The sequence below is a fragment of the Trachypithecus francoisi genome, unplaced genomic scaffold (assembly GCF_009764315.1).
Source record: "Trachypithecus francoisi isolate TF-2019V2 unplaced genomic scaffold, Tfra_2.0 Lachesis_group0, whole genome shotgun sequence".
NCBI lineage: Eukaryota > Metazoa > Chordata > Mammalia > Primates > Cercopithecidae > Trachypithecus > Trachypithecus francoisi.
The window spans coordinates 195,546,633-195,570,807 of NW_022681453.1; the positions used below are offsets into that span (position 1 = coordinate 195,546,633).

At 50.2% G+C, this 24,175-nt stretch overlaps 1 protein-coding gene and 1 long non-coding RNA gene across 2 annotated transcripts; one reads left to right on the plus strand and one right to left on the minus strand.

Annotated features, from left to right (window-relative positions):
• The first annotated feature begins 1,516 nt into the window (after positions 1-1,516).
• Positions 1,517-17,742, plus strand: TM4SF19 (transmembrane 4 L six family member 19). The gene is made up of 5 exons (XM_033213215.1): positions 1,517-2,131; positions 13,496-13,697; positions 14,072-14,149; positions 16,850-17,019; positions 17,293-17,742. Exons 2-5 carry the CDS (start codon positions 13,497-13,499, stop codon positions 17,471-17,473), a joined length of 630 nt encoding a protein of 209 aa, XP_033069106.1. The 5' UTR covers positions 1,517-2,131; position 13,496; the 3' UTR covers positions 17,474-17,742.
• Positions 13,036-24,172, minus strand: LOC117084483. Its single transcript, XR_004437474.1, has 3 exons — positions 24,062-24,172; positions 16,858-17,581; positions 13,036-14,327 (listed from the first exon to the last, which is right to left on the minus strand). It is a non-coding gene; the product is annotated as an uncharacterized LOC117084483 (long non-coding RNA).
• Positions 24,173-24,175: the final 3 nt, after the last annotated feature.

Sequence of the window (24,175 nt, forward strand, 5' to 3'; positions counted from 1 at the left end):
AATAAAAAAATCAGCTGGCATGGTGATGCTTGCTTGTGGTCCCAGCTACTCGGGAGGCTGACGTGGGAGGATCACTTGAGCCTGGGAGGGCAAGGCTGCGTGAGCCATGATTGTGTCACTGCACTCCCGCCTGGATGACACAGCAAAACCCTGTTTTTTGTTTTTTTTGTTTTAAAAAGGCAACTGTTTGATTGAATTTATGTGAAATTCAAGAACAACTGAAACCTAACCAATTATTATAAGAGCCAAAATGAAAGTTAACACAGGGGACAAGGGATATGAATGACAGGAGACACACTGAAGCCTGTGGGGATCTGGAATGTCCTGTATCTTGATTTGTGTGCTGGTTCACCTGGGTATACATGTAAAAATTCATCAGATTTTATCATTAAGATTTGTGCACTTTAGGGTGGGCGCTGTGACTCACACCTGTAATCCCAGCATTTTGGGAGGCCAAGGTGGGTGGATCACCTGAGGTCGGGAGTTTGAGACCAGCCTGACCAACATGGAGAAACCCTGTCTTTACCTAAAATACAAAATTAGCCAGGCATGGTGGCGCATGCCTGTAATCCCAGCTACTTGGGAGGCTGAGGCAGGAGAATTGCTTGAAGCAGGGAGGCAGAAGTTGCGGTGAGCTGAGATGGTGCCACTGCACTCCAGCCTGGGAACAAGAGTGAAACTCCCTCTCAAAAAAAAGAAAAAGAAAAGATTTGTGCACTTTTACTGTATACACGCATTATAATATCTAGATGTTTAAAACACAATGGGAGCATAGAGAAAGAAGTACCTAACTCAGAGTAAAGAAATCCTGGCAGGCCAGGCACAGTGGCTCAAGCCTGTAATCCCAGCACTTTGGGAGGCCGAGACGGGCAGATCAAGAGGTCAGGAGATCGAGACCATCCTGGCTAACGCGGTGAAACCCCGTCTCTACTAAAAAATACAAAAAAAAATAGCTGGGCAAGGTGGTGGGCGCCTGTAGTCCCAGCTATTCCGGAGGCTGAGGCAGGAGAATGGCATAAATCCGGGAAGCGGAGCTTGCAGTGAGCTGAGATCACACCTGCACTCCAGCCTGGACTACAGAGTGAGAATCCCTCTCAAAAAAAAAAAAAAAAGAAATCCTGGCAGACTTCACTGGAGTGTTTGAACTGAATCTTGAATAGGAGCTTGTCCATAGAGGGTCACCGATCTCCCATGCAGAGAGCACCACAAAATCCTCAGAAATTTGGTGAGAGTATGGTACAAGATGATAGTGGCCTGGGGCTTGAACAAAACAATTAGGAGGCTAAGTGCAGTGGCTCACACCTGTAATCTCAGCACTTTGGGAGGCTGAGGCGAACACCTGAGGTCAGGAGTCAGAGAGCAGCCTGGCCAAAATGGCAAAACCCCGTCTGTATTAAAAATACAAATATTAGCCGGGCATGGTGGCAGGTGCCTGTAGTACCAGCTACTCAGGATGCTGAGATGGGAGGATTGCTTGAGTGTGGGAGGTGGAGCTGGCAGTGAGCCGAGATCACGCCACCGCACTGCAGCCTGGGTGACAGAGTAAGACCCTGTCTCAAAAAAAAAAAAAAAAAAAAAAAAAAGTTAGAAGCCTAGTACAGGAACCATGCCACACGTCGAGTCAGCCAAGGGCAAGGTAAGGAGAGTGATGAGGAAAAAGGGATGGCTGCCCTCCTTGGTGCTGTTCTGCCAAAGAGCCCAGATTCTTTGCGGGGTGGCAGAGGAGGACAGGAACAGCTGGGGTGTGGAAAGCGTTGCTGTCTGGGGAGAGCGGAGGGTGAGGTGGTTCTCACGGGTGCATCCAGTGACTCAGCAGGACCGTGGAGCTCATGAGGCCTCCTGTTTCCTGCCTTAGAATCACATGGAAGTGAGCAGAGGGTGGGTCATCAGGACAGGGCTCTCCGAGGAGCGGAAGCGCCTCCATGCAGGCCTGTGGGCAGGGGCGTGGGGCGCACACACGCCTGGGTGACCTCTACGTATATAGAGAGCCTCCCTGGCCCTCCTGGAAAGAGTCCTGGAAAGACAACCTTCAGGTCCAGCCCTGGGGCTGCAGGGGTGGAGCCCCACTCTGAAGAGCCAGCCTTTCTCCAGGTTCTTTCTCTCCCATTCTGATTCTTGACACCAGACGCAGGTAAGCAGAGATGAAAGGGTGAGGTGGCGGCCAGGGAACAGCGCAGCCTCACAGAGGAGAGTGCCTGTTTCCACTCCAGCGGGCCTGGCTCTGCAGCTTGGCGGCTGTGTGGCTTTGCGCAATTCACTTACCTTCTCCTTTTTCCTCGTCTGTCAACTTCTGGCCTTTGCACCTAGGATACTCTTCCCTGCCTAGTACCTCACTGTCCCTCAAGTTCGGGCGTGGGCAGCCTTTCCTGCGGGAGGCTTCGTTTTGCTTCTGCCAGATAGGATTCGGTTCCTCCATGGGCTTCCATGACGCCTTAAGCTGGATGCCTCTGCCTGGTACTTACTGCAACCAGCGGCGAATCCAGCGAGTCTGCAGCAAACCCAATCCTTGCCTTCTCGGGGGAAACATTCAGCTGAGGGGCAGAAGTGGGTTTAAGGCAGAGGGAGAGGCCGAGGCAAGTTTTAGAGAAGGAGTGAAAGTTTATTAAAAACTTTCAGAGCAGAAATGAAAGGAAGTAAAGTATACTTGGAAGAGGGCCAAGTGCGCGACTTGAGAGACCCAAGCGTGCTGTTCAGCCCTTGACTTGGGTTTTCTACGCTGGGATGGTTCCGCGGTCTCCGTCTCTTCTCCCCTGATCTTCCCTTGGGGTGGGCTGTCCGCACACCCCAAGGCCGCCGCACAGGCACTTGGGAGGGGCCGCATGCGCAGTGGGGTTACTGAAGTCGTGCGCATGCTCACTGGAGGCGCTGTGCCCTTACAGCGGAGCGGCGCTGGAGGACCGTCAGGAAGCAGCTAAACTCCGCCATTTTGCTTCTTAGTGCACATGCTTGGGCGCTCACGCCCAACCCCTGAGCTCTTATCAGGAAGCTGTTGATCACCAGGTTCAGGTATTTTCCATCTGTTGGGAGACTGTCTTTCCCTGACGCTGGCTGTGGCCAATTATTATTTTAGAAAGACAGTGTGACAACTGCCTGGCCATCCCCTCATAGTCACCCGACGTTACTGGGGTCGGGGCCTTCTCCGGCCCTGCTCGTGTCTGCTCTAGCACTTACCACACTTCATTAGGATTGCTTTTTGGCCAGCCTGACCCACATGGTGAAAACCCGTCACTACTAAAAACAGAATTAGCTGGGGTGGTGGCGCGTGCCTGTAATTCCAGCCACGAGGGAGGCTGAGGCAGGAGAATCGCTGGAACCGGGGAGCTGGAGGTTGCGGTGAGCCGAGATTGTGCCACTGCACTCCAGCCTGGGCGACAGAAGCGAAACTCTGTCTCAAAAAAACAAAACAAAACAAAAAAACAAAAACCCAGAATTGCTTTTTGCCTTAACTGTGTCCCCAGTAAACTTTAAGCTCCTCAAGAAAAGGGATTACATCTTTTTCGTCATGATATCCCTAGCCCCCAGCAAGAGCCTGTCAGGTAATGATCACTTAATAAATATCCGACTGGGCCGGGAGCGGTGGCTCAAGCCTGTAATCCCAGCACTTTGGGAGGCCGAGACGGGCGGATCACGAGGTCAGGAGATCGAGACCATCCTGGCTAATACGGTGAAACCCCGTCTCTACTAAAAATACAAAAACTAGCCGGGCGAGGTGGCGGGCGCCTGTAGTCCCAGCTACTTGGGAGGCTGAGGCAGGAGAATGGCGGAAACCCAGGAGGCGGAGCTTGCAGTGAGCTGAGATCTGGCCACTGCACTCCAGTCCGGGCGACAGAGCGAGACTCCGCCTCAAAAAAAAAAAAAAATATCCGACTGAAGAAAGAAGGAAAGAAAAGGCTTGCTAGGTGGCGAGGGCGATCCAGGGGGGCAGAGAACGTGAGTTCTCTTCCTCCATGGAATTGAGCCGATCACTTCTGTTGTTGCCCTAACATCTAGCCGATGATTTGCTCACCTAGCCAGGACCTCAGGACAGAACAAGGAACTCCCCAACAGCCTGGTTTTAAGGTTTTACCTTCTGATCTTGCTTGTCTCTTCAGATATCAAATTAGCCCAGCTCTTTGCTCACCTCCTGGTTCACATTTTTGGAAGCGTTTCTCCAAATGTTACAATTTCTAGGGGGAATAAAGTCAGGAAGAGGAGGGGAAATTCACACGAGGCCGCAGCACGGCAAGCGCTTTTAGTGTTTGACTGGCGGACAGCCAGGCCTCTGAATTCCACTCATCCAAAAGCCATGCTCCAGCTGGTAGTTTTCCCCTCGTTGTCCATCATTTTTAGTTTCCCCTTTAAGACTTTTCTGAGCTGGGTGCGGTGACTCACGCCTGTAATCCCAGCACTTTGGGAGGCCGAGGCGGGTGAATCACCTGAAGTCAGGAGTTCAAGACCAGCCTGGCCAACCTGGAGAAACCCGGTCTCTACTAAAAATACAAAATTAGCCGGGCGTAGTGGTGGGCACCTGTAATCCCAGCTACTCAGGAGTCTGAGGCAGGAGAATCGCTTGAACCCAGGAAGTGGAGGTTGCAGTGAGCCAAGACCGGGACATTGCACTCCAGCCTGGGCAACAAGAGTGAAACTCTGTCTCAAAGAAAAAAAAAAAGAAAGAAAAAAAAAAAGACTTTTCTGATGGGAAAATTTGTGTAGAAGAGATTGTCGGGGGGTGGATGTTGGTGAAGTGTCTAGACAGTCCTTTCTCAAAGGTGGTGTGATTTGAAGGCACTGAATGCGTTCCTGCACTAGGGCGTCTCCTGGCCCTATGATCTAGAGCACCTGCTTGAGAGGCCACCACACACCCATCTTTCCTTGGGCCCCCGTCAGTCATCTGAGTGGGCAGTGGGTTAAAGTTGAGAGTTGCTGACACCCTGGGTGGTTAATTTGCCTCAATACAGAATTACACACTGAAAGCCTCGCACTGCATGATGGGACCCTCTTGGAGGGAGGCTGTGCGGACATGCGGGGGCATCGCAGCACTGTGGGCCGCTGTGAGGGGGGCTGTTCTCCACAGTCGCCCGGCTCCCAGGAGCAGGACAGGCTACTTGCTGTGACTGAGGAGTCCAGTGGCCTGCCAGCCAGAGGGTTGACGGGGAAGAGACACGCCATCCCTTCCGATTCCTGATCCCACCCTGCCCCAGGACCCTTGGGTCGCCGGGGTAAGGGTCACCTTTTTTTTTTTTTTTTTTTGAGGCGGAGTCTCGCTCTGTCGCCCAGGCTGGAGTGCAGTGGCGCAATCTCGGCTCACTGCAAGCTCCGCCTCCCGGGTTCACGCCATTCTCCTGCCTCAGCCTCCCAAGTAGCTGGGACTACAGGCGCCCGCCACCTCGCATGGCTAGTTTTTTTTGTATTTTTAGTAGAGACGGGGTTTCACCATGTTAGCCAGGATGGTCTCGATCTCCTGACCTCGTGATCCGCCCGTCTCGGCCTCCCAAAGTGCTGGGATTACAGGCTTGAGCCACCGCGCCCGGCCAAGGGTCACCGTTAGTTCATCTCCTACCCCCACCCTCCCCGTGCGCCCCTCCCCTCTCCTACCCCCACCCTCCCAGGACACCCGTCCCCTCTCCAGCCCCCACCCTCCCCGTGCACCCCTCCCCTCTCCTACCCCCACCCTCCCAGGACACCCCTCCCCTCTCCAGCCCCCACCCTCCCCGTGCACCCCTCCCCTCCCTACCCCCACCCTCCCCGTGCACCCCCCCCCCCCCACCCTGCCCGTGCACCCCTCCCCTCTCCTACCCCCACCCTCCCCGTGCACCCCCCCACCCCCACCCTCCCCGTGCACCCCTCCCCTCTCCTACATCCACCGTCCCAGGACACGCCTCCCCTTTCCTGCCTCTACCCTCCCAGGACACCCCTCCCCTCTTCTGCCCCCACCCTCCCCGTGCACCCCTCCCCTCTCCTACCCCCACCCTCCCCGTGCACCCCTCCTCTCTCCTGCCCCCACCCTCCCAGGACACCCCTCCCCTCTCCTACATCCACCCTCCTGATGCACCCCTCCCCTCCCCTGCCCCCACCCTCCCAGGACACCCCTCCCCTCTGCTGAGATCATCTGGACAAGCTCTTTATTCACTGTGGGAGACATGGCTTGGAGGGCTAATACCCAATGGACAGGGCATGCGGTCAAGGCAACTCATCGTAACGAAATCGAAGAATTGCAGCCAAAAGTTCCCTGTGGGGAGGGGAGGGGCAGGAGATGAGTGTGGGCTGAGATTAGAGGAAGCAAAGGTCACGGAGGGCTGTGGGGTAGGGTGAGGGAGAGGGGCCAAAGCATACCCCCAAACTAAACAGCCTGCTTAGTGTTCTGTCTCAGTGTTTGTCGTCTTTACCATAAGCTGCAGTCTGGCCGGGGTCGGTGGCTCACGCCTGTAATTCCAACACTTTGGGAAGCTGAGGCAGGCGGATCACTTGAGACCAGGAGTTCAAGACCAGCCTGGCCAACATGGTGAAACCCCGTCTCTACCAAAAATACAAAAATTAGCTGGGCATGGTGGTGGGCGGCTGTAGTCCCAGCTACTGGGGAGGCTGAGGCAGAAGGATTGCTTGAACCCGGGAGGTGGAGGTTGCAGTGAGCTGAGATCACGCCACTGCTCTAGCCTGGGCGACGGAGCGAGACTTCATCTCCAAAAAAAAAAAAAAACTACAGTCTGAAAAAATAGAAAACACTTGACAAACCATGTTTCTAAAAAAATTTTGAGTTCCTAAGTTGTAAAACTGTTTTTAAAAGGATATCATGAAGATGAAATGTAGGATAGTGGTTCCTAGGAACGAATCCAGAAAGAAGGCAGTATTGGAGAGTACACACCTGGAACATCAGTGATGTGATGGGTAATGACCTATGTTTTACAATTGGTTGTGTTTCCATGGGTGTTAATTATCCCACACAAGTTACACATATATTTTACTCGTTATGTTTAATTCTTTTTTAATGCAATTTTTTTTTTTTTTTTTTTGAGACAGTGTCTCTATCTGTGGTCCAGGCTGGAGTGCAGTGGTGTTATCTCGGCTCACTGCAACCTCTGCCTCCCGGGTTCAAGCGATTCTCCTGCCTCAGCCTCCTGAGTAGCTGGGATTACAGGTGCCCGCCACCATGCCTGGCTAAGTTTTGTATTTTTAGTAGAGATGGGGTTTCGCCATGTTGGCCAGGATGTTTTGAACTCCTGACCTCAAGTGATCTGCCCGCCTTGGCCTCCCACAGTGCTGGGATTACAGGCATGAGCCACTGTGCCTGGCCTTTGATGCAAATTTTAAAAATATAATTTCAACTTTTATTTTAGATTCGGGGATACATATGCAGGTTTGTTCCATGTGTCTATTGTGTGATGTTGAGGTTAGGGTATGAGTAATTCCCGTCACTCAGGTAGTGAGCTCAGTACCTATAGATAGTTTTTCAGCCCTGGCCCTCCCCCAATGTTTAATTCTTTATGCTCTGAAATATTTCATTATTTATGTGTGATGTAAAGTAATCCCCCCTTATCTGCAGCTTTGCTTTCCAAGGTTTTAGCTATCTGTAGTCAACTGCAGTTTAAAGAACTTATATGAACTATTTTCAATGAGAAAGACCACATCCGCATCACTTTTATTACAGTATATTGTTGTAACTGTTCTAGTTTATTATTGTTGTTGTGAACTTCTTACTGTGTCTAATTTATAAATTCAACTTTACTATAGGTATGTATGCATATGAAAAACCATAGTACAGACAGTCCTCTACTTATGATGGTTTGACTTCTAATTTTCCAACTTTACGACAGGTTTCTAGGGACCTAACTCCATCATAAGTTAACTCCTTACACGTTATGATAGGATTATGGTTTCTACCGAATACTCATTGCTTTTGCACTGTCATAAAGTCAAAAGTAAGTTGGGGCCGGGCGCAGTGGCTCACACCTGTAATCCCAACATTTTGGGAGGTGGAGGTGGGAAGATCACTTGAGGCCAGGAGTTTGAGACCAGCTTGAGCAACATAGTGAGACCCTGTCTCTGCAGAACTAAAAAGTTAGCCAGGTATGGTGGCGCATGCCTGCGGTCTCAGCTACCCGAGAGACTGAGGTGGGAGGATCACCTGAGCCCAGATCAGGGCTGCAGTGAACAATGATTGTGCACTGCACTCCAGCCTGGGTGACAGAGCAAGACCCTATCTCTAAATAAATAAATAAATAAATAAAATCCTAAGTTGAACCATTGTGAGTCAGGTACTGTCTACTATGTTGCCAGCATGAAATGCCTTTTGGACTTAGGATATTTTGACTTACAATGGGTTTGTAGGAGCACGACCCCATCGTAAGTGGAGAAGCATCTGAATATACAAGGTTTGGTGTGAGCTGTGGTCTCAGGTATCTGCTGAAGCTCTTGGAACATATCCACTGCAGATATGGAGGACTACTGCGTGCGTGTGTGTGTGTGTACATACACACATTATACATTATATGTGTATGATATATGTGTGTGCATAGAGAGAGCCTCTGATCCATATCATATATATATATATATATAATTTCCTTCCTCCCTTCCCTTCCCTTCGCCGGCCTGCCTGCCTGCCTCCCTTCTCTCGCTCTGTCACCCAGGCTGGAGTGCAGTGGCATGATCTGGGCTCACTGCCATGTCTGCCTCTCGGGCTCCAGTGACTTTCCTGCCTCAAGCTCCTGAGTAGCTTGGATTACAGGCGCCTGCCACGCCCAGCCTTTTTTTTTTTTTTTTTTTTGAGACGGAGTCTCACTCTGTTGCCCAGGCTGGAGTGCAGTGGCATAATCTTGGCTCACTGCCAGCTCCGCCTCCCAGGTTCACGCCATTCTCCTGCCTCAGCCCCCTGAGTAGCTGGGACCACAGGCACCTGCCATTACGCCCGGCTAATTTTGTTGTATTTTTAGTAGAGATGGGGTGTCACCATGTTGGCTAGGCTGGTCTCGAACTCCTGACCTCATGATCCACCCACCTCAGCTTCCCAAAGTGCTGGGATTACAGGTATGAGCCACTGTGCCCAGCCTATATACACATATTTTCTGATTAAGTGCAAAGCAATGTGTTATAGGAGTGTCAAGAGCCTCAAGAGGCCAAGTGCAGTGACTCATGCCTGTAATCCCAGTACTTTGGGAGTCTGAGGTGGGAGGGCCCTTGAGCCAAGGAGTTTGAGACCAGCCTGGGCCACATAAGGAGACCTCACCTGTATTACATGTTTTTTTTTTTTTTTTTTCTGAGACAGAGTTTCACGCAGTGCAGTGGTGCGATCTCAGCTCACTGCAACCTCTGCCTCCTGGGTTCAAGTGATTCTTCTGCCTCAGCCTTCTGAGTAGCTGGGATTACAGGCATGCACCACCACACCCAACTAGTTTTGTATTTTTAGTAGAGACGGGGTTTCACCATGTTGGCCAGGCCGGTCTTGAACTCCTGACCTTAGGTGATATGCCCGCCTTGGCCTCCCAAAGTGCTGGGATTACAGGCGTGAGCCACCACACCCGGCCAAAAATAATTTTTTTTAAATTAAAAATAAATAAATAAATAGTCTTAAGGGGAGACAGACATGTAACAGAACTGCACAGTGGGAACAGGCCACTTCCTGGGGATGTCATGACGCTAAGTTTTTTCAGATCCACATTGACGTGCATCTGCCCAAATATTACTAGTCTGTTTTAATTCATATATTTTATATATATGAGCTCCACTCTTGTTGCCCAGGTTGGAGTGCAATGGCAAGATCTCTGCTCATTGCAACCTCTGCCTCCTGGGCTCAAGCGATTCTCCTGCATCAGCCTCCCGAGTAGCTGGGATTACAGGTGCCCACCCCCAGGTCTGGCAAATTTTTTGTATTTTTAATAGAGACGAGGTTTTACCATGTTGATCAGGCTGGTCTCAAACTCCTGACATCGGGTAATCCACCTGCCTTGGCCTCCCAAAGTGCTGGGATTACAGGTGTGAGTCACCGCGCCTGACCTTAATTCATATTTTTCTAAAAAACAAGAAGTTCACATATCAATGAACATATAAAAGAGAGAAAGGGAGAAAGGAATATAAGAAAAGCAGTGGAAGAGACATTTTATAATTTATCTAGATATGACATTTTAATTGTAATCAGCTTTATTGATATGTAGTTAAAATTCAATACAATGCACCAATTTTAAGTGCATAAAGTTATGTATTCACCATCAGAATCTAGACACAGAACACTTCCACCCCCTCAGAACGCTTCCCATGCCCCATACTAACCCTCTACCCCATTCTCAGCCCGTGACAACCATTCATCTGCTCTCTGTTAAAAGTGCCTTTTCTAGAATTTCATCTATATAGAAACATGTGAGTAGTCTTTTGTTTCTGGCTTCTTTCACTTAACATCATGCTTCTGAGATTCATCCATGTTGTTATATGTATCAGAAATTTACTCATTTTATTACCTAATAGAACTCGTGTGTATGATAACACAATTTGTCTTGATTCACCTATTGATCACTGATAAGTATTTGGGTAATTGCAAGTTTTTAAATTGATTTTTTATTGTGGTAAAGTATGTAACATCAAATTTGTCTTTTTAACCATTTTAAAGTGTACAATTCAGTGACAGTAATTACATTTGCAATGATGTACAACCATTACCATTATCTATTTCCAACACTTTTCTTCACCCTAAACAGAAAGTCTGTAACCATTACACCGTGGGCAGTGTCACCCCAAACAGAAAGTCTGTAACCATTACACCGTGGGCAGTGGTCCGAATCTGGTCGTAGCTACTCTGGAGGCTCAGGCTGGAGGATCATTTGAGCCCAGGAGTTGAAGACCAGCTGGGGCAACATAGTGAGACTGCATCTCCAAAAAAACTCCCAAAACCACCGGGCGTGGTGGCTCATGCCTGTAATACCAACACTTTGGGAGGCCGAGGCAGGTGGATTACTTGAGGTCAGGAGTTGAAGACCAGCCTGGCCAACATGGTGAAACCCTGTCTCTACTAAAAATACAAAAATTAGCCCGGCGTGGTGGTGGGCGCCTATAGTCCCAGCTACTTGGCAGGAGAATTGCTTGAGCCCGGGAGGCAGAGGCTGCAGTGAGCTGAGATCGTGCTACTGCACTCCAGCCCGGGTGACAAGAGTTAGACTCTTCTAAAAAAAACCCCAAAAAATAAAACAAAAAAACCCAAACCTCTGTAACCATTAAACAATAACTCCCCATTCTCTCCTCCCTACAGTCCCTGGTAACCTCCAATCTACTTTCTTTCTCCGTAAATTTGTTGTTTTGAATATTTCATATAAGTGGAATCATATAATATTTGTCCTTTAGTGTCTGGCTTATTTCATTTAGCATGATTTTGTTTTTGAGATGGAGTCGCTTGCTCTTGTCACCCAGGCTGGAGTGCAGTCGCGTGATCTCGGCTCACTGCAGCCTCCGCCTCTCAGGTTCAAGCGATTTTCCTGCCTCAACCTCCGAGTAGCTGGGATTATAGGCAAGCACCCAGCCGACATTTAAATTTTAAGCAGTCTGATTAATCATGTTTTGTGGATTGTGCTTTTTGCATTTCATTAAGAAACCTTTATCTAACCCAAGGTCCCAGTGTTTTTGTTTTATTCTAGAAATTTTATAAAGCTTTTAGACCCAAGCTCCATTTCAAGTGAATTTTTGAATATGTTATGAAGTAATAGTGAAGGTAGTTTTGTTTTGCGTATGTATTGTTCCAGCACCATTTGTGGAAGAGACTTTTTCCCACTGAATTGTTATCTTCTTAAAAAATCATTTATCAGCCGGGCACGGTGGCTCACGCCCGTAATCCCAGCACTTTGGGAGCCCAAGGCGGGTGGATCACAAGGTCAGGAGATCAAGACCGTCCTGGCTAACACGGTGAAACCCTGTCTCTACTAAAAATACAAAAAATTAGCCAAGCGTGCTGGCGGGCGCCTGTAGTCCCAGCTACTTGGGAGGCTGAGGCAAGAGAATCGCTTGAACCCGGGAGGTGGAGGTTGCAGTGAGCCAAGATCACGCCACTGCACTCCAGCCTGGGTGACGGAGTGAGACTCCGTCTCAAGAAAAAAAAAAAAAATCATTTGTCATGGATTGGGTCTATTTCTGAGCTCCAGCCTGTTCCAGTAGTCCATATATGTGTCCTTACGCCGTGACTTCAGTGTCTTCAGTTACTGTAGCTTTGTAAGTCTTGAAATCACATGGCGTAAGTTCTCCAGCTTTGTTTTTCAAAATTCCTTTGGCCAATCTTCAAAACTGCTTTGCATTTCCATATAAATTTGGATTCAGGTTGTCAATTGCTATAACAAAACTCTCCTCGGATTTTGACTGACATTGCTTTAAATCTATGCATCAATTTAGGGAGAGCATGTTAATGATTTTGAGTCTTCTGGTTCAGGAGCATGGTATGTGTGTCTCCATTTATTTAGGTCTCCATTCATTTTCTCAGCAGTGCTTTGCAATTCTTACTATACAGGTCTTGCAGATATTTTGTTAAATTCATCCATATGTATTATATTTTTATGCTATTGTAAATATATTTTAATTTCAATCCTCAATTTGTCATTGCTTGTATATAGAAATACAATAGAATAGAACTTTGGTATATTAATCTTTTATTCTATGACCTTGCTAAAGTCACCTGTTAGTTCTAATAATGTTTAGGATTTTCTGCATAATGTGATCACATTATCTGTGAATAATAACAATGTTACTTTTTTTTTTTTTGAGATGGAGTCTTGCTATGTCACCCACCCAGCCTGGAGTACAGTGGCATGATCTCAGCTCATTGCAACCTCCACCTCCCGGGTTCAAGCAATTCTCCTGCCTCAGCCACCCCAGTAGCTGGATTACAGGCGCCCGTCACGGTGCTTGGCTAATTTTTGTATTTTTAGTAGAGACAGGGTTTCACCATGTTGGCCAGGCTGGTCTTGAACTCCTGACCTCGTGATCCACCCACCTCGGGCTCCCAAAGTGCTGGGATTACAGGCGTGAACCACCACGCCTGGCCGGCAATGTTACTTCTTTCTTTCCTATCTGTATGGCTTTTGCTTCCTTTTATTTTCGTATTGCGCTGGCTAGGACCGGCACAACGTTGAATAAAAGTGGGGACAATGGACATCACGAAGCCACCTTTAAACATTTATTTTTGTCAGATAGAAATAATCACTGGCTGTAATAGAGGCATAAACAAAATATGATGGAATGCAAACTATTTATGTCCGGACAGGGGTTAGTAGAAAAGGAAACAATTAAATCCTAGTCCCTGGGGAAGATTCATAAGGAGCAGTTTTTTAAGCAGGTTGCTTGGCTCATTGGTCTGTCCCTGGAAGGTGGCGGTTTCTGTAGTGTTTCCCCCAGCCATCACATGCTGCTGGAGTTCCCTTCCCCATCCCCCCACAGCAGAGCTGCCGCAACTCCCTTTCTATCTGTCCCAGAATGCTGTCCTCTCCCTGCACGCCGGCACGCTCTCGGACCATCCCCCGACAGCAGAGCTGCCGCGACTCTCTATCTGTTCCAGGATGCTGTCCTCTGCCTGCACGCCGGCAAGCTCACGGACTTGCTCCCGTATCCTGGGGCTGAGCCTTGGGACTGCAGCCCTGTTTGCTGCTGGGGCCAACATGGCACTCCTCTTTCCTAACTGGGATGTGACCTACCTGTTGAGGGGCCTCATTGGCAAGCATGCCATGCTGGGAACTGGGCTCTGGGGAGGAGGCCTCATGGTAAGTGTCTGGGGTTCCCTGAACGCGAACTCTCAAAGAGATCCCTGGCGGGGAGCAGGAAGGTGGCACGGGAAGAGTGTTTTGATTCCTTGCAGGAAAGTTTATTCTAACAAGCTGGTCTTGGGTCTGCAGAAGCTTTAAGAGACAGGAAGACTAACTTGGGACCAGGCAGATCAGGTGTGAAAGTTAACATCCACACATCCACAGCGTTAGATCAGGCTAGTCACCCAACTGTGGGTCCCTGGAGTCAGAGTCAAGAGGACAACTGAGTTCATGGGAGGTGCCCAGCCACTCTATTTCAACAGCTGTGGGCACACCTAGAAACAGCTGGCAAAGTAAATTTCCCCATCTCAACATTCTTCTCTCTCCTGCAGGTACTCACTGCCGCTATCCTCATCTCCTTGATGGGCTGGAGATACGGCTGCTTCAGTAAGAGTGGGCTCTGTCGAAGTGTAAGCACCAGATTCCACTCTTCTAACACCGAGAATGTCTCCACCTCCATTACTCTAGAGGCAGGATGGTAAAGAGGCAGTTTTGGTCTTGGGGCCTGAAGTCAGGTCCTCACTGTGACCCTCGGTACTGCTAAGTTCCTTGGCAAGTTGCTTCATCTTTCCAGTTTCAGGCTTTCATCTATAAAATGGGAGCTGAGCAAGTCAAGGGAGTAGTGCTTAGTGAAGCCCAGATGTCTGTACCAGTGTGAGGAACTGCTATTCTCTTAGCGTGCTGGACAATATGGACTGAGTTATGACACTGTAATCAAGTGTCATTGATAGAAATTTTCCTAGTTATTTTAACTAATATTTTCTTAGAACAGGAAACTTTTCCAGAGATTATCTAATCACTAGATTCTAATCTAACCCCTCCATTTTACAGATAAACTGAGGCCCAGAATAAATTTGTACCTTATTAATTACAGCAGCAACTGTATAAACTTGAAAGATCTTGGCCGGGCGCGGTGGCTCAAGCCTGTAATCCCAGCACTTTGGGAGGCCGAGGCGGGCGGATCACGAGGTCAGGAGATCGAGACCATCCTGGCTAACATGGTGAAACCCCGTCTCTACTAAAAAAAATACAAAAAACTAGCTGGGCGAGGTGGCGGGCGCCTGTAGTCCCAGCTACTCGGGAGGCTGAGGCAGGAGAATGGCGTAAAACCCAGGAGGCGGAGCTTGCAGTGAGCTGAGATCCGGCCACTGTACTCCAGCCTGGGGGACAGAGCCAGACTCCGTCTCAAAAAAAAAACACACACTCACTCGGTCTCAGACATAAATCTGTGGCCTTACGGTAACTCCACAGCCTGCTCTGATATCTGCAGCCCACATGTTGGGAAGCCCACTGACTCAGTTACATGTTAAAAAATTAAATATAGGCTGCGCACGGTGGCTCATGCCTGTAATCCCAGCACTTTGGGAGGCTGACGTGGGTAGATCACTTGAAGTCAGGAGTTCGAGACCAGCCTGGCCAACATGGTGAAACCCTGTCTCTACCAAAAATACAAAAATTAGCTGGGCGTGGTGGCGGGGGCCTGTAATCCCAGCTACTTGGGAGGCTAAGGCAGGAAAATCGCTTGAACCCGGGAGGCGGAGGTTGCAGTGAGCCGAGATGGCGCCACTGCACTCCAGCCTGGGCGACAGAGCTAGACCCCTCTCTAAATAAATAAACACTTGCACTTTTCTTTCACTGTCCTCATTCATGTACTGTCTGTTCTCAGTCCCATCTGGTTTTCCCCGAGGCACGTAGTTCTGACACTGAGTGTGCATCAGAACCACCTGGAGGGCTTTGGCCAGCACATGGATTGCTGGGCTCCCTCCCCGGAGCTTCTGATTCAGGAGTCGGGGGAGCAGGAAGTTTTGCATTTCTAACAAGTTCTCAGGTGATGTAATGCAGCTGGACAGGGACCCCAGTTTGGGAACCACTGCCCTAGGCTTACTAGTTCATCTTGAATCTTTTAACTCAGAGCCAAAACTTACTATACACCTTTCTCCAATCCCTCTCCAACTCCAAACCAGCTTGACATCAATGGGAAAATGACTCCATGACTCTGAAGAAAAATGCTATGTAGGTATTATTCAAATTTTTAAAATACACATTTTTGGAGGAGGGAGAAAAATATCTAGAACCCTAAGAAAGAATTCAATATGGGCCAGGCACAGTGGCTCATGCCTGTAATCCCAGCAGTTTGGGAGGCTGAAGCAGGCAGATCACAAGGTCCGAGACCAGCCTGACCAACACGGTGAAACCCCATCTCTACTAAAAATACAAAAATTAGCTGGGTGTGGTGGCGCACACTTGTAGTCCCAGTTACTCGGGAGGCTGAGGCAGGAGAATTGCTTGAACCCAGAGACAGAGGTTGCCGTGAGCTGAGATTGCGTCACTGCAGTCCAGCCTTGTCAACAAGAGTGAAGCTCCATCTCAAAAAAAAAAAAAAAAAAAGGAAAAGGGAGGGAGGGAGGAAGGCAGGCAGGCAGGCAATATATAAGCAGGCTAGAAACCTGTCAAGGAAGGAAACCCAGTTATTTTCTGGGAGGGCAGTGAGGGCACACACCGATCGCCATGGGAGCTCTTGGCTGGAGAAATGCAGCGACAGAAGTGGAGTCATTTCAGAGTCTGGCTGCAGCTCCTCTCTCGCTGTTTCTCTCCCTTCTTTCCCTCCCTCCCACTTCTCTCCTTCCCTTCTTTCCTTCCTTCCTTCCCTCGCTTCCTTTTTTTTATCCTTGATTTGAAAAAGAGAAAAATCAGAGTTGGGAGCCTGGAACTTTTGAAAATGCACCTTTTCCTCAGAGGAGTCAGAGGCGGGCCTGTGATAACCTGCGTCTTCAGCTCAGAGCCCGAATGGCTGTAATCTGCAAAAGGTTTGTGATGCCAAGCTGCCCAGCGGCTCAGGCGAACTTGCTGAGTCAGGGAGATCCGGGGCCAAGACTCTGCGATTCTCCTTCTTGGTCCTTTCTCTCCCAGCCCTTCCTGGCTCTACCTGGAAACCGCTCACTGGCCTCCCCACTTTGGGTACTGCTTCTATCTTGTGTGCCATGGATAGAATTCTCCCCCGTGACAGGACAGAACGCCTGAGACCAGAGACGTTAGACCTGTGCGGACCGCCCCACAGGCTCCCGTGCCGCGACCCGGTCTTAGCTCGCCGTTTCTCCTTCACTCCGCAGGTGCTTACTGCTCTGTTGTCAAGTGGCCTGGCTTTACTTGGAGCCCTGATTTGCTTCGTCACTTCTGGAGTTGCTCTGAAAGATGGTCCTTTTTGCATGTTTGACACTTCATCCTTCAATCAGACACAAGCTTGGAAATACGGTTACCCATTCCAGGACCTGCATAGTAGGTAAATGGGTGGAGGCTCGGGCTTGGTCTTCTCAGAGAGAGAGAGGCAGAGAGACAAAAAGACACACAGATGAACGACAAGTTCCTTTGGGTCACACGTCCTAGCATCTTGCTCCTCTGATGCTCAGGAAATTGCAAATGCAGCAGGAGTGGTCACCCTCCCGAGCCCAGTCCCGTGACCCAGTCAGGACAGGCCCCCGTGTGCTACCGGGGTTGCCTGTTGGGCTTTCCTTACTTATTGCCCGACCCCTGGTCTCCTTATTTTTTGGGATAGGAATTATCTGTATGACCGTTTGCTCTGGAACTCCGTCTGCCTGGAGCCCTCTACAGCTGTTGTCTGGCATGTGTCCCTCTTCTCCGCCCTTCTGTGCATCAGCCTGCTCCAGCTTCTCCTGGTGGTCGTTCATGTCATCAACAGCCTCCTGGGCCTTTTCTGCAGCCTCTGTGAGAAGTGACAGGCAGAACCTTCACGTTCAAGCATGAGTGTTTTCATCATTGGTTGCCTGAATCCTTTCTACAAGGAGTGGGTACAAATTATAAACAAACTTTCCCTTTAGGTATCTCTGGAGAAATAAGGACAACAATATTCACTGCATGCCAGTTGAATGATAGAATGCATTTTAAATCACATTGTAATCTTCCAGGTGATCCATGGATAGGACAAATAACTAAGTCATTATAATTGTGTAGGAATGTATAGTTCATAAAATACCCTCCAGCCAGGATCTCGTTTCAGCTTCTTGACAATCCCATACAATTGGCCGTTTGTTACACGTCGAGAAGCTGAGGTTCACAGAGGGCGGCAGGCTTGCTACAGAAAATCACACAGTGAAATTCAGGTGAAGTCAGCACCCGACCCCCATCTCCCTGTTTTTCTGTTGTTGTTGAGACAGGGTCTTGCTCTGCTCCCCTGGCTGGAGTACAGTGGCACAACTATAGCTTACTGTAACCTAGAACCCATGCATTCAAGTGATCCTCCTGCCTCAGCCTCTGACTAGCTGGGACTACAGGCACACACCACTCTCCCTGGCTGATTTTAATTTTTGTACAGATGGAGTCTTGCTACATTGCCCAGTCTGGTCTTGAACTCCTGACCTCAAGTGATCTTCCCACCTTGGTCTCCCAAAGTGCTGGATGACAGGCGTGAGTCACTGCGCCTGGCCCCAACCCCCACCTTCTAAATTCAAGGTCTCCAGTTATGATGGACTAAATCGTGTTTCCTCCAAATCCGTAGGTTGAAGCCCTGACCCCCAGTGTGACGGTCTTTGGTGACGGCACTTTTTTTTTTCTTTTTTTTTGAGACAGTCTCTCTCTGTCTCCCAGGCTGGAGTGCAGTGGCAAGATCTCGGCTCACTGCAACCTCCACCTCCCAGGTTCAAGCGATTCTTCTGCCTCAGCCTCCTGAGTAGCTGGGATCATAGGCGCCCGCCACCACGCCCGGCTAATTTTTCTATTTTTAGTAGAGACAGGGTTTCACCATGTTGGCCAGGCTGGTCTCGAACCCTTGACTGCAAGTGATCCACCCACCTCGGCCTCCAAAAGTGCTGGGATTTCAGGTGTGAGCCACTACGCCCAGCCCTGATGGCACCTTTAAATTAGTAATTAAGGTGAAATGAGACTGGGCGCAGTGGCTCACACCTGTCATTTCAGCATTGTGGGAGGCCGATGTGGGAAGATCACTTGTGACCAGGGGTTTGAGGCTAACCTGGGCAAGACAGTGAGACCTCGTCTCAAAGAAAAAACAACAGACGATTAAATGAGGTCATAAGGGTGGGACCCTAATTAAATAGGACTAGTGTGCTTATAAAAAGAGGAAGAGAGAACAGAGCTCTCTACACTGGCTCGAAGAAAAAGGCCCTGTGAGGACCCAGTGAGAAGGCGGCTGCCTGCAAGCGCAGGGGCGAGGCCTCAGGAGACACCAAACCTGCTGGCACCTGGTTCTTGGACTTCTAGCCTCCAGCACTGTGAGAAAATAAATTTCCGTTGCTTAAGTCGCCCAGTTCGTGGTATTCTGTGACAGCAGCCTGGCAGACTAATACACCAGCGTTCTCTTCACTGGTGTTCCAGAGTTCAACAACTAGACCCTGAGGAGCATCACCTCTGTCCACACAGTTTGGATATCTGTCCCCACCCAAATCTCACGTTAAACTGTGATCCCCAGTGCTAGAGGTGGGGCCTGGTGGAAGGTGTGTGGATCATGAGGTGGATCCCTCACGACTTGGAGCTGTCTTTGCAGTAGTGGGTTCCCGCAAGATCTGGTCATTTAGAAGCGTGTGGCACCTCTAGCCTCTCTCTCGCCTGCTCCTGCTCTCACCATGTGACTCACTTGCTCCCTCTTCACCTGCTGCCATGAGTAAAAGCTCTCTGAGGCCTCCTCAGAAGCTGAGTGATGTGGGTGGTATGCTTCTCGTTAACACCTGAGAGCTGTGAGCCAATTAAATCTCTCTCTGTTTTTTTGAGACGGAGTCTCGCTCTGTTGCCCAGGCTGGAGTGCAGTGGCACCATCTCAGCTCACTGCAACCTCTGCCTCCCAGGTGCAAGCAATTCTCTTGCCTCAGTCTCCTGAGTAGCTGGGATTACAGGCACCCACCACCACGCCTGGCATTTTTTTTTTTTTTTTTTTAGTAGAGATGGCATTTCACCATGTTGGCCAGGCTGGTCTTGAACTCCTGGCCTCAAGCAATCCATTCGCCTTGACCTCCCAAAGTGCTGGGATTACAGGTGTGAGCCACCACACCCGGCCATCTCTTTTTTTAGTAAATCACCCCATCTCAGGTATTTCTTTAGAGCAGTGCAAGAACTGCCTAACATACTGTCTCTGCAAAAAACTAAAAAATTAGCCAATGGTGGTGGTATGTGACATCGTCTCAGCTACTCGGGATGCTGAGGTGGGAGGATAGCTTGAGCCTGGGAGGTTGGGGCTCCAGTGAGCCGTGATCATACCACTGTACTCCAGCCTGGGCAACAAGAGACCCTGCCAAAAAACCCCTGCAAAACCCAAATAGTATATAATGAGTACCCACTCTGTGCCTGGCACTGCCATACATACTGCGGATCCAAAGGTGACCAAGACATGGTCCTTGCCCTTGGATGCTGCCTTGCTCTTGAAGAGCTCTTGTTTAGGTCGGAAACAAACACATCTACCAGTGATTCGAGCATCATATGCAAAGGGCCATGCTAGAGCTCATGCAGGTGCAATGAGAGCTCGGTGGAACAACAAACCTCCTGGCAGAGGACCTGGGAGAACTCAAGGAAGGCCTCGCTTGCACCTGAGCTGATTCTTTTTTTTTTTTTTTTTTTTGAGATGGAGTCTCACTCTCTCGCCAGGCTGGAGTGGCGTGCAGTGGTGCGATCTCAGTTCACTGCAACCTCCGCCTCCCAGGTTCAAGCAATTCTCCTGCCTCAGCCTCCTGAGTAGCTGGGATTACAGGCACGCACGCCACCATGCCCGGCTAATTTTTTTTGTATTTTTAGTAGAGACGGGGGTTTCACCATATTGGCCAGGCTGGTCTTGAACTCCTGACCTTATGATCTGCCTGCCTCAGCCTCCCCAAGTGTTGGGATTACAGGCGTGAGCCACCGCGCCCGGCCTGAACTGAGTCTTCAGAGAGCTGGCCCAGCGAACAGGGGAGGGAGGGATCCACAGGCTGGTGTGGTGAACTGTAATGCCACAGCTGCTTTTTTTTTGAGACGGAGCCTCACTCTGTCACCCAGGCTGGAGTGCAGTGGCAGGATCTCAGTTCCCTGCAACTGCCACCTCCTGGGTTCAATTGATTCTCCTGCCTCAGCCTCCCCAGTAGCTGGGACTGCAGGTGCACATCACCACGCCTGGCTAATTTTTTTTTTTTTTTTTTTTTAATAGAAGTGGGGTTTCACCATGTTGGCCAGGCTGGTCTCAAACTCCTGACCTCAGGTGATCCGCCCGCTTCGTCCTCCCAAAGTGCTGGGATGACAGGGGTGAGCCCGACCTCACAGCTGCTTCTCACACGGCACCTAGAGGCAGAGGCCTCCTGCTGTCCTGCTGCAGGGTTTTCAGTCAGGTTAGGCTGGGTGGTGAGAGGAGTCAGAGCGAATGAAGGACATGCTGGTGGGAAAGTGTGGTATGATGGGCAGGAAGAGGACAAGGCAGGCAGAAGCAGCCTGGGGAGAACCTGGAAGACGGGCACTGGCAAGAAAAGTGGTGGGCAGGCCCCAGAAACGAGTTAGAGAACCCCAGGCTTTGGCCAGGTCCGTGGCTCACACCTGTAATCCCAGCACTTTGGGAGGCCAAAGTGGGTGGATCATCTGAGGTCAGGAGTTTGAGAGCAGCCTGGCCAACATCGTGAAACTCCATCTCTACAAAACATACAAAAATTAGCCGGGTGTGGTGGAGCACACCTGTAGTCCCAGCTACTCGGGAGGCTGAGGCAGAAGAATCGCTTGAACCCGGGAGGCAGAGGTTGCAGTGAGCTGAGATCACACCACTGTACTCCAGCCTGGGCGACAGAGAGTGACTCTATCTAAAAAAAAAAAATAAAGCCAGGCCAGGTGTGGTGGCTCATGCCTGTACTACCAGCACTTTAGGAGGCTGAGGTGGGCAAATTATGAGGTCAGGAGTTTGAGACCAGCCTGGCCAATATGGTGAAACCCCATCTCTACAAAAAATATAAAAATTAGCCGGGCGTGGTGGCGGGTGCCTGTAATCCCAGCTACTCTGGAGGCTGAAGCAGGAGAATTGCTTGAACCCGGGAGGCAGAGGTTGCAGTGAGCCGAGATTGCACCACTGCACGCCAGCCTGGGTGGCAGAGCAAGATTCTGTCCTGGGAAGAAACAAACAAAAAAACCCCCCTAGAAACGAAGCGCACGCAGGCTCTGCTGGAAGGGAATGTGGGGTCCAGTGCTGCGCTGTACCCCCCGCCCCAGTCCCCTGGATCCCAGCTTGATTCCTGGACTATTCCATGTCAGTGAGGAGTTGCTGAAGCACTGGGGGCCTCCAGACCACAGAGGTGCCTCCCTCTCCAGGGCTCAGAGGCACGGTTCTGTCATCTGACAGTCCAACCAGCAAAGCTCGTAGGAGACAGGTCCCTTCAAACACCACCTCACCCTTTCCTCTCCCGGGCTGCAGGCCTGACGGGCCTGCCAGGGTGGGGAATGGGGAAGGTGGACACACAGGCTGTGGGAGACACAAGGAGGCCCACCCTCTTGAGCAGAGAGCACATCTTATTCCTGCATCTAACATCCAGGAAGCCTGCCTGGGCCTGTCTCACATTTCCCTCTTGGCTGGTTAGTTTCGGGGCCATGGCTAGGATACGCCTGATATGGAGAAGCTTCTCTTGCTGGGGAAAGGTACTGACACCTCCACACAACTCATGGGGAATTTTTTTTTTTTTTTTTTTTTTGAGACAGTCTTGCTCTGTCGCCAGGCTGGAGTGCAGTGGTGTGATCTCAGCTCACTGCAACCTGCGACTCTCCGGTTCAAGCAATTCTCCTGCCTCAGCCTCCCAAGTAGCTGGGATTACAGGCACATGCCACCACGCCCAGCTAATTTTTGTATTTTTAGTAGAGACCGGGTTTCACAGTGTTGGCCAGGATGGTCTTGATCTCCTGAGCTCATGATCTGCCCGCCTTGGCCTCCCAAAGTGCTGGGATTACAGGCGTGAGCCACCGCGCCTGGCCAACTAATGGAGAATTTAAAGATAATTTATATCTAGTTTTGGATGTTAGGCATGCACACACAAGTGCATGCACACTCATACACATCCTCGCCACGATCCTGAGCCCCATCCTGGCTCAGCCCTATTCTGATGGGTCAGCAGGACCCCGAGGAGAGAAAGGTCGGTCCTTGGCCTTAAGACAGTTCACAGCGGTAGGCTGACTCCTTGCCTCCATTCTTTCAGGAACCACGTAGTTATATTACAGAACACGACAAGGACTCGAAAAACAGTATCTCAGCTGGGTGTGATGGCTCATGCCTGTAATCCCAGCACTTTGGAAGGCTGAGGTGGGATAATTGCTTGAACCCAAGAGTTCAATACCAGCCTGGGCAGCATAGTGAGATCCTGTCTCTACAAAAATTAAAAAGATTAGCCAGGCGTGGTGGCATTCGCCTGTAGTCCCAGGTACTCCAGAGGCTGAGGTGGGAGGATTGCTTGAGTCCAAAAGGTCAAGGCTGCAGTTAGCGGTGAGCGTGCCACTGCACTCCAGCCTGAGCAACAGAGCAAGACCCTGTCTCAAGCAAAAAAAAAAAAAAAAAATCCCTGCCCTTTCAGCCTCCGCAGTAAACAGGGATTACAGGCACAAACTATCTCATTGGGCCTTAGTTTTTGAAGCTAGCAGAGGCCAAGATACAATAGCCTTCTAAAACAGGACCAGGGACTGGTGCTTATAAGCAGGGAGTGCGGCTGGGCGCGATGGCTCGCGCCTATAATCCCAGCACTTTGGGAGGCCGAGGTGGGCGGATCACCTGAGGTCCGGAGTTTGAGACCAGCCTGGCCAGTATGGTGAAACCCCATCTCTACTAAAAATACAAAAAAATTAGCCGGGGGTGGTGGCGAGTGCCTGTAATCCCAGCTGCTCGGGAGGCTGAGGGAGGAGAATTGCTTGAACCTGGGAGGTGGAGGTTGCAGTGAGCCGAGATCTTGCCACTGCACTCCAGCCTGGGCGACAGAGCAAGACATCGTTTCAAAATAAATAAATATATAACTTAAAAAGCAGGGAATGCACCCTAAGTCTCTCTTCTTTTTTTTTTTTTTTTGAGACGGAGTCTCGCTCTGTCGCCAGGCCGGAGTGCAGTGGCTTGATCTGGGCTCACCCACCGCAAGCTGCGCCTCCCGGGTTCAATAGCTTATTCTGCCTCGGCCTCCGGAGCAGCTGGGATGACAGGCGCCCGTCACCACGCCCGGCTAATGTTTGTACTTTTAGCAGAGACAGGGTTTCACCATGTTGGCCAGGCTGGTCTTGAACTCCTCCTGACTCTGGTGATCCTCCCGCCTCGGCCTCCCCAAATGATGGGATTACACGCGTGAGCCCCCGCTCCTGGCCGCCGCAATGATTTTTGCACCAACCTAATAACTCAGGTCCAAGAGCCTCAGGCCCGGCGTCTATTTCCTCCGACCGCGGCGTGGCCGATACCGCCCAAGGCGGGTGGAAGCGGTCGCGGGTCCGGGCGCGACCAGTTC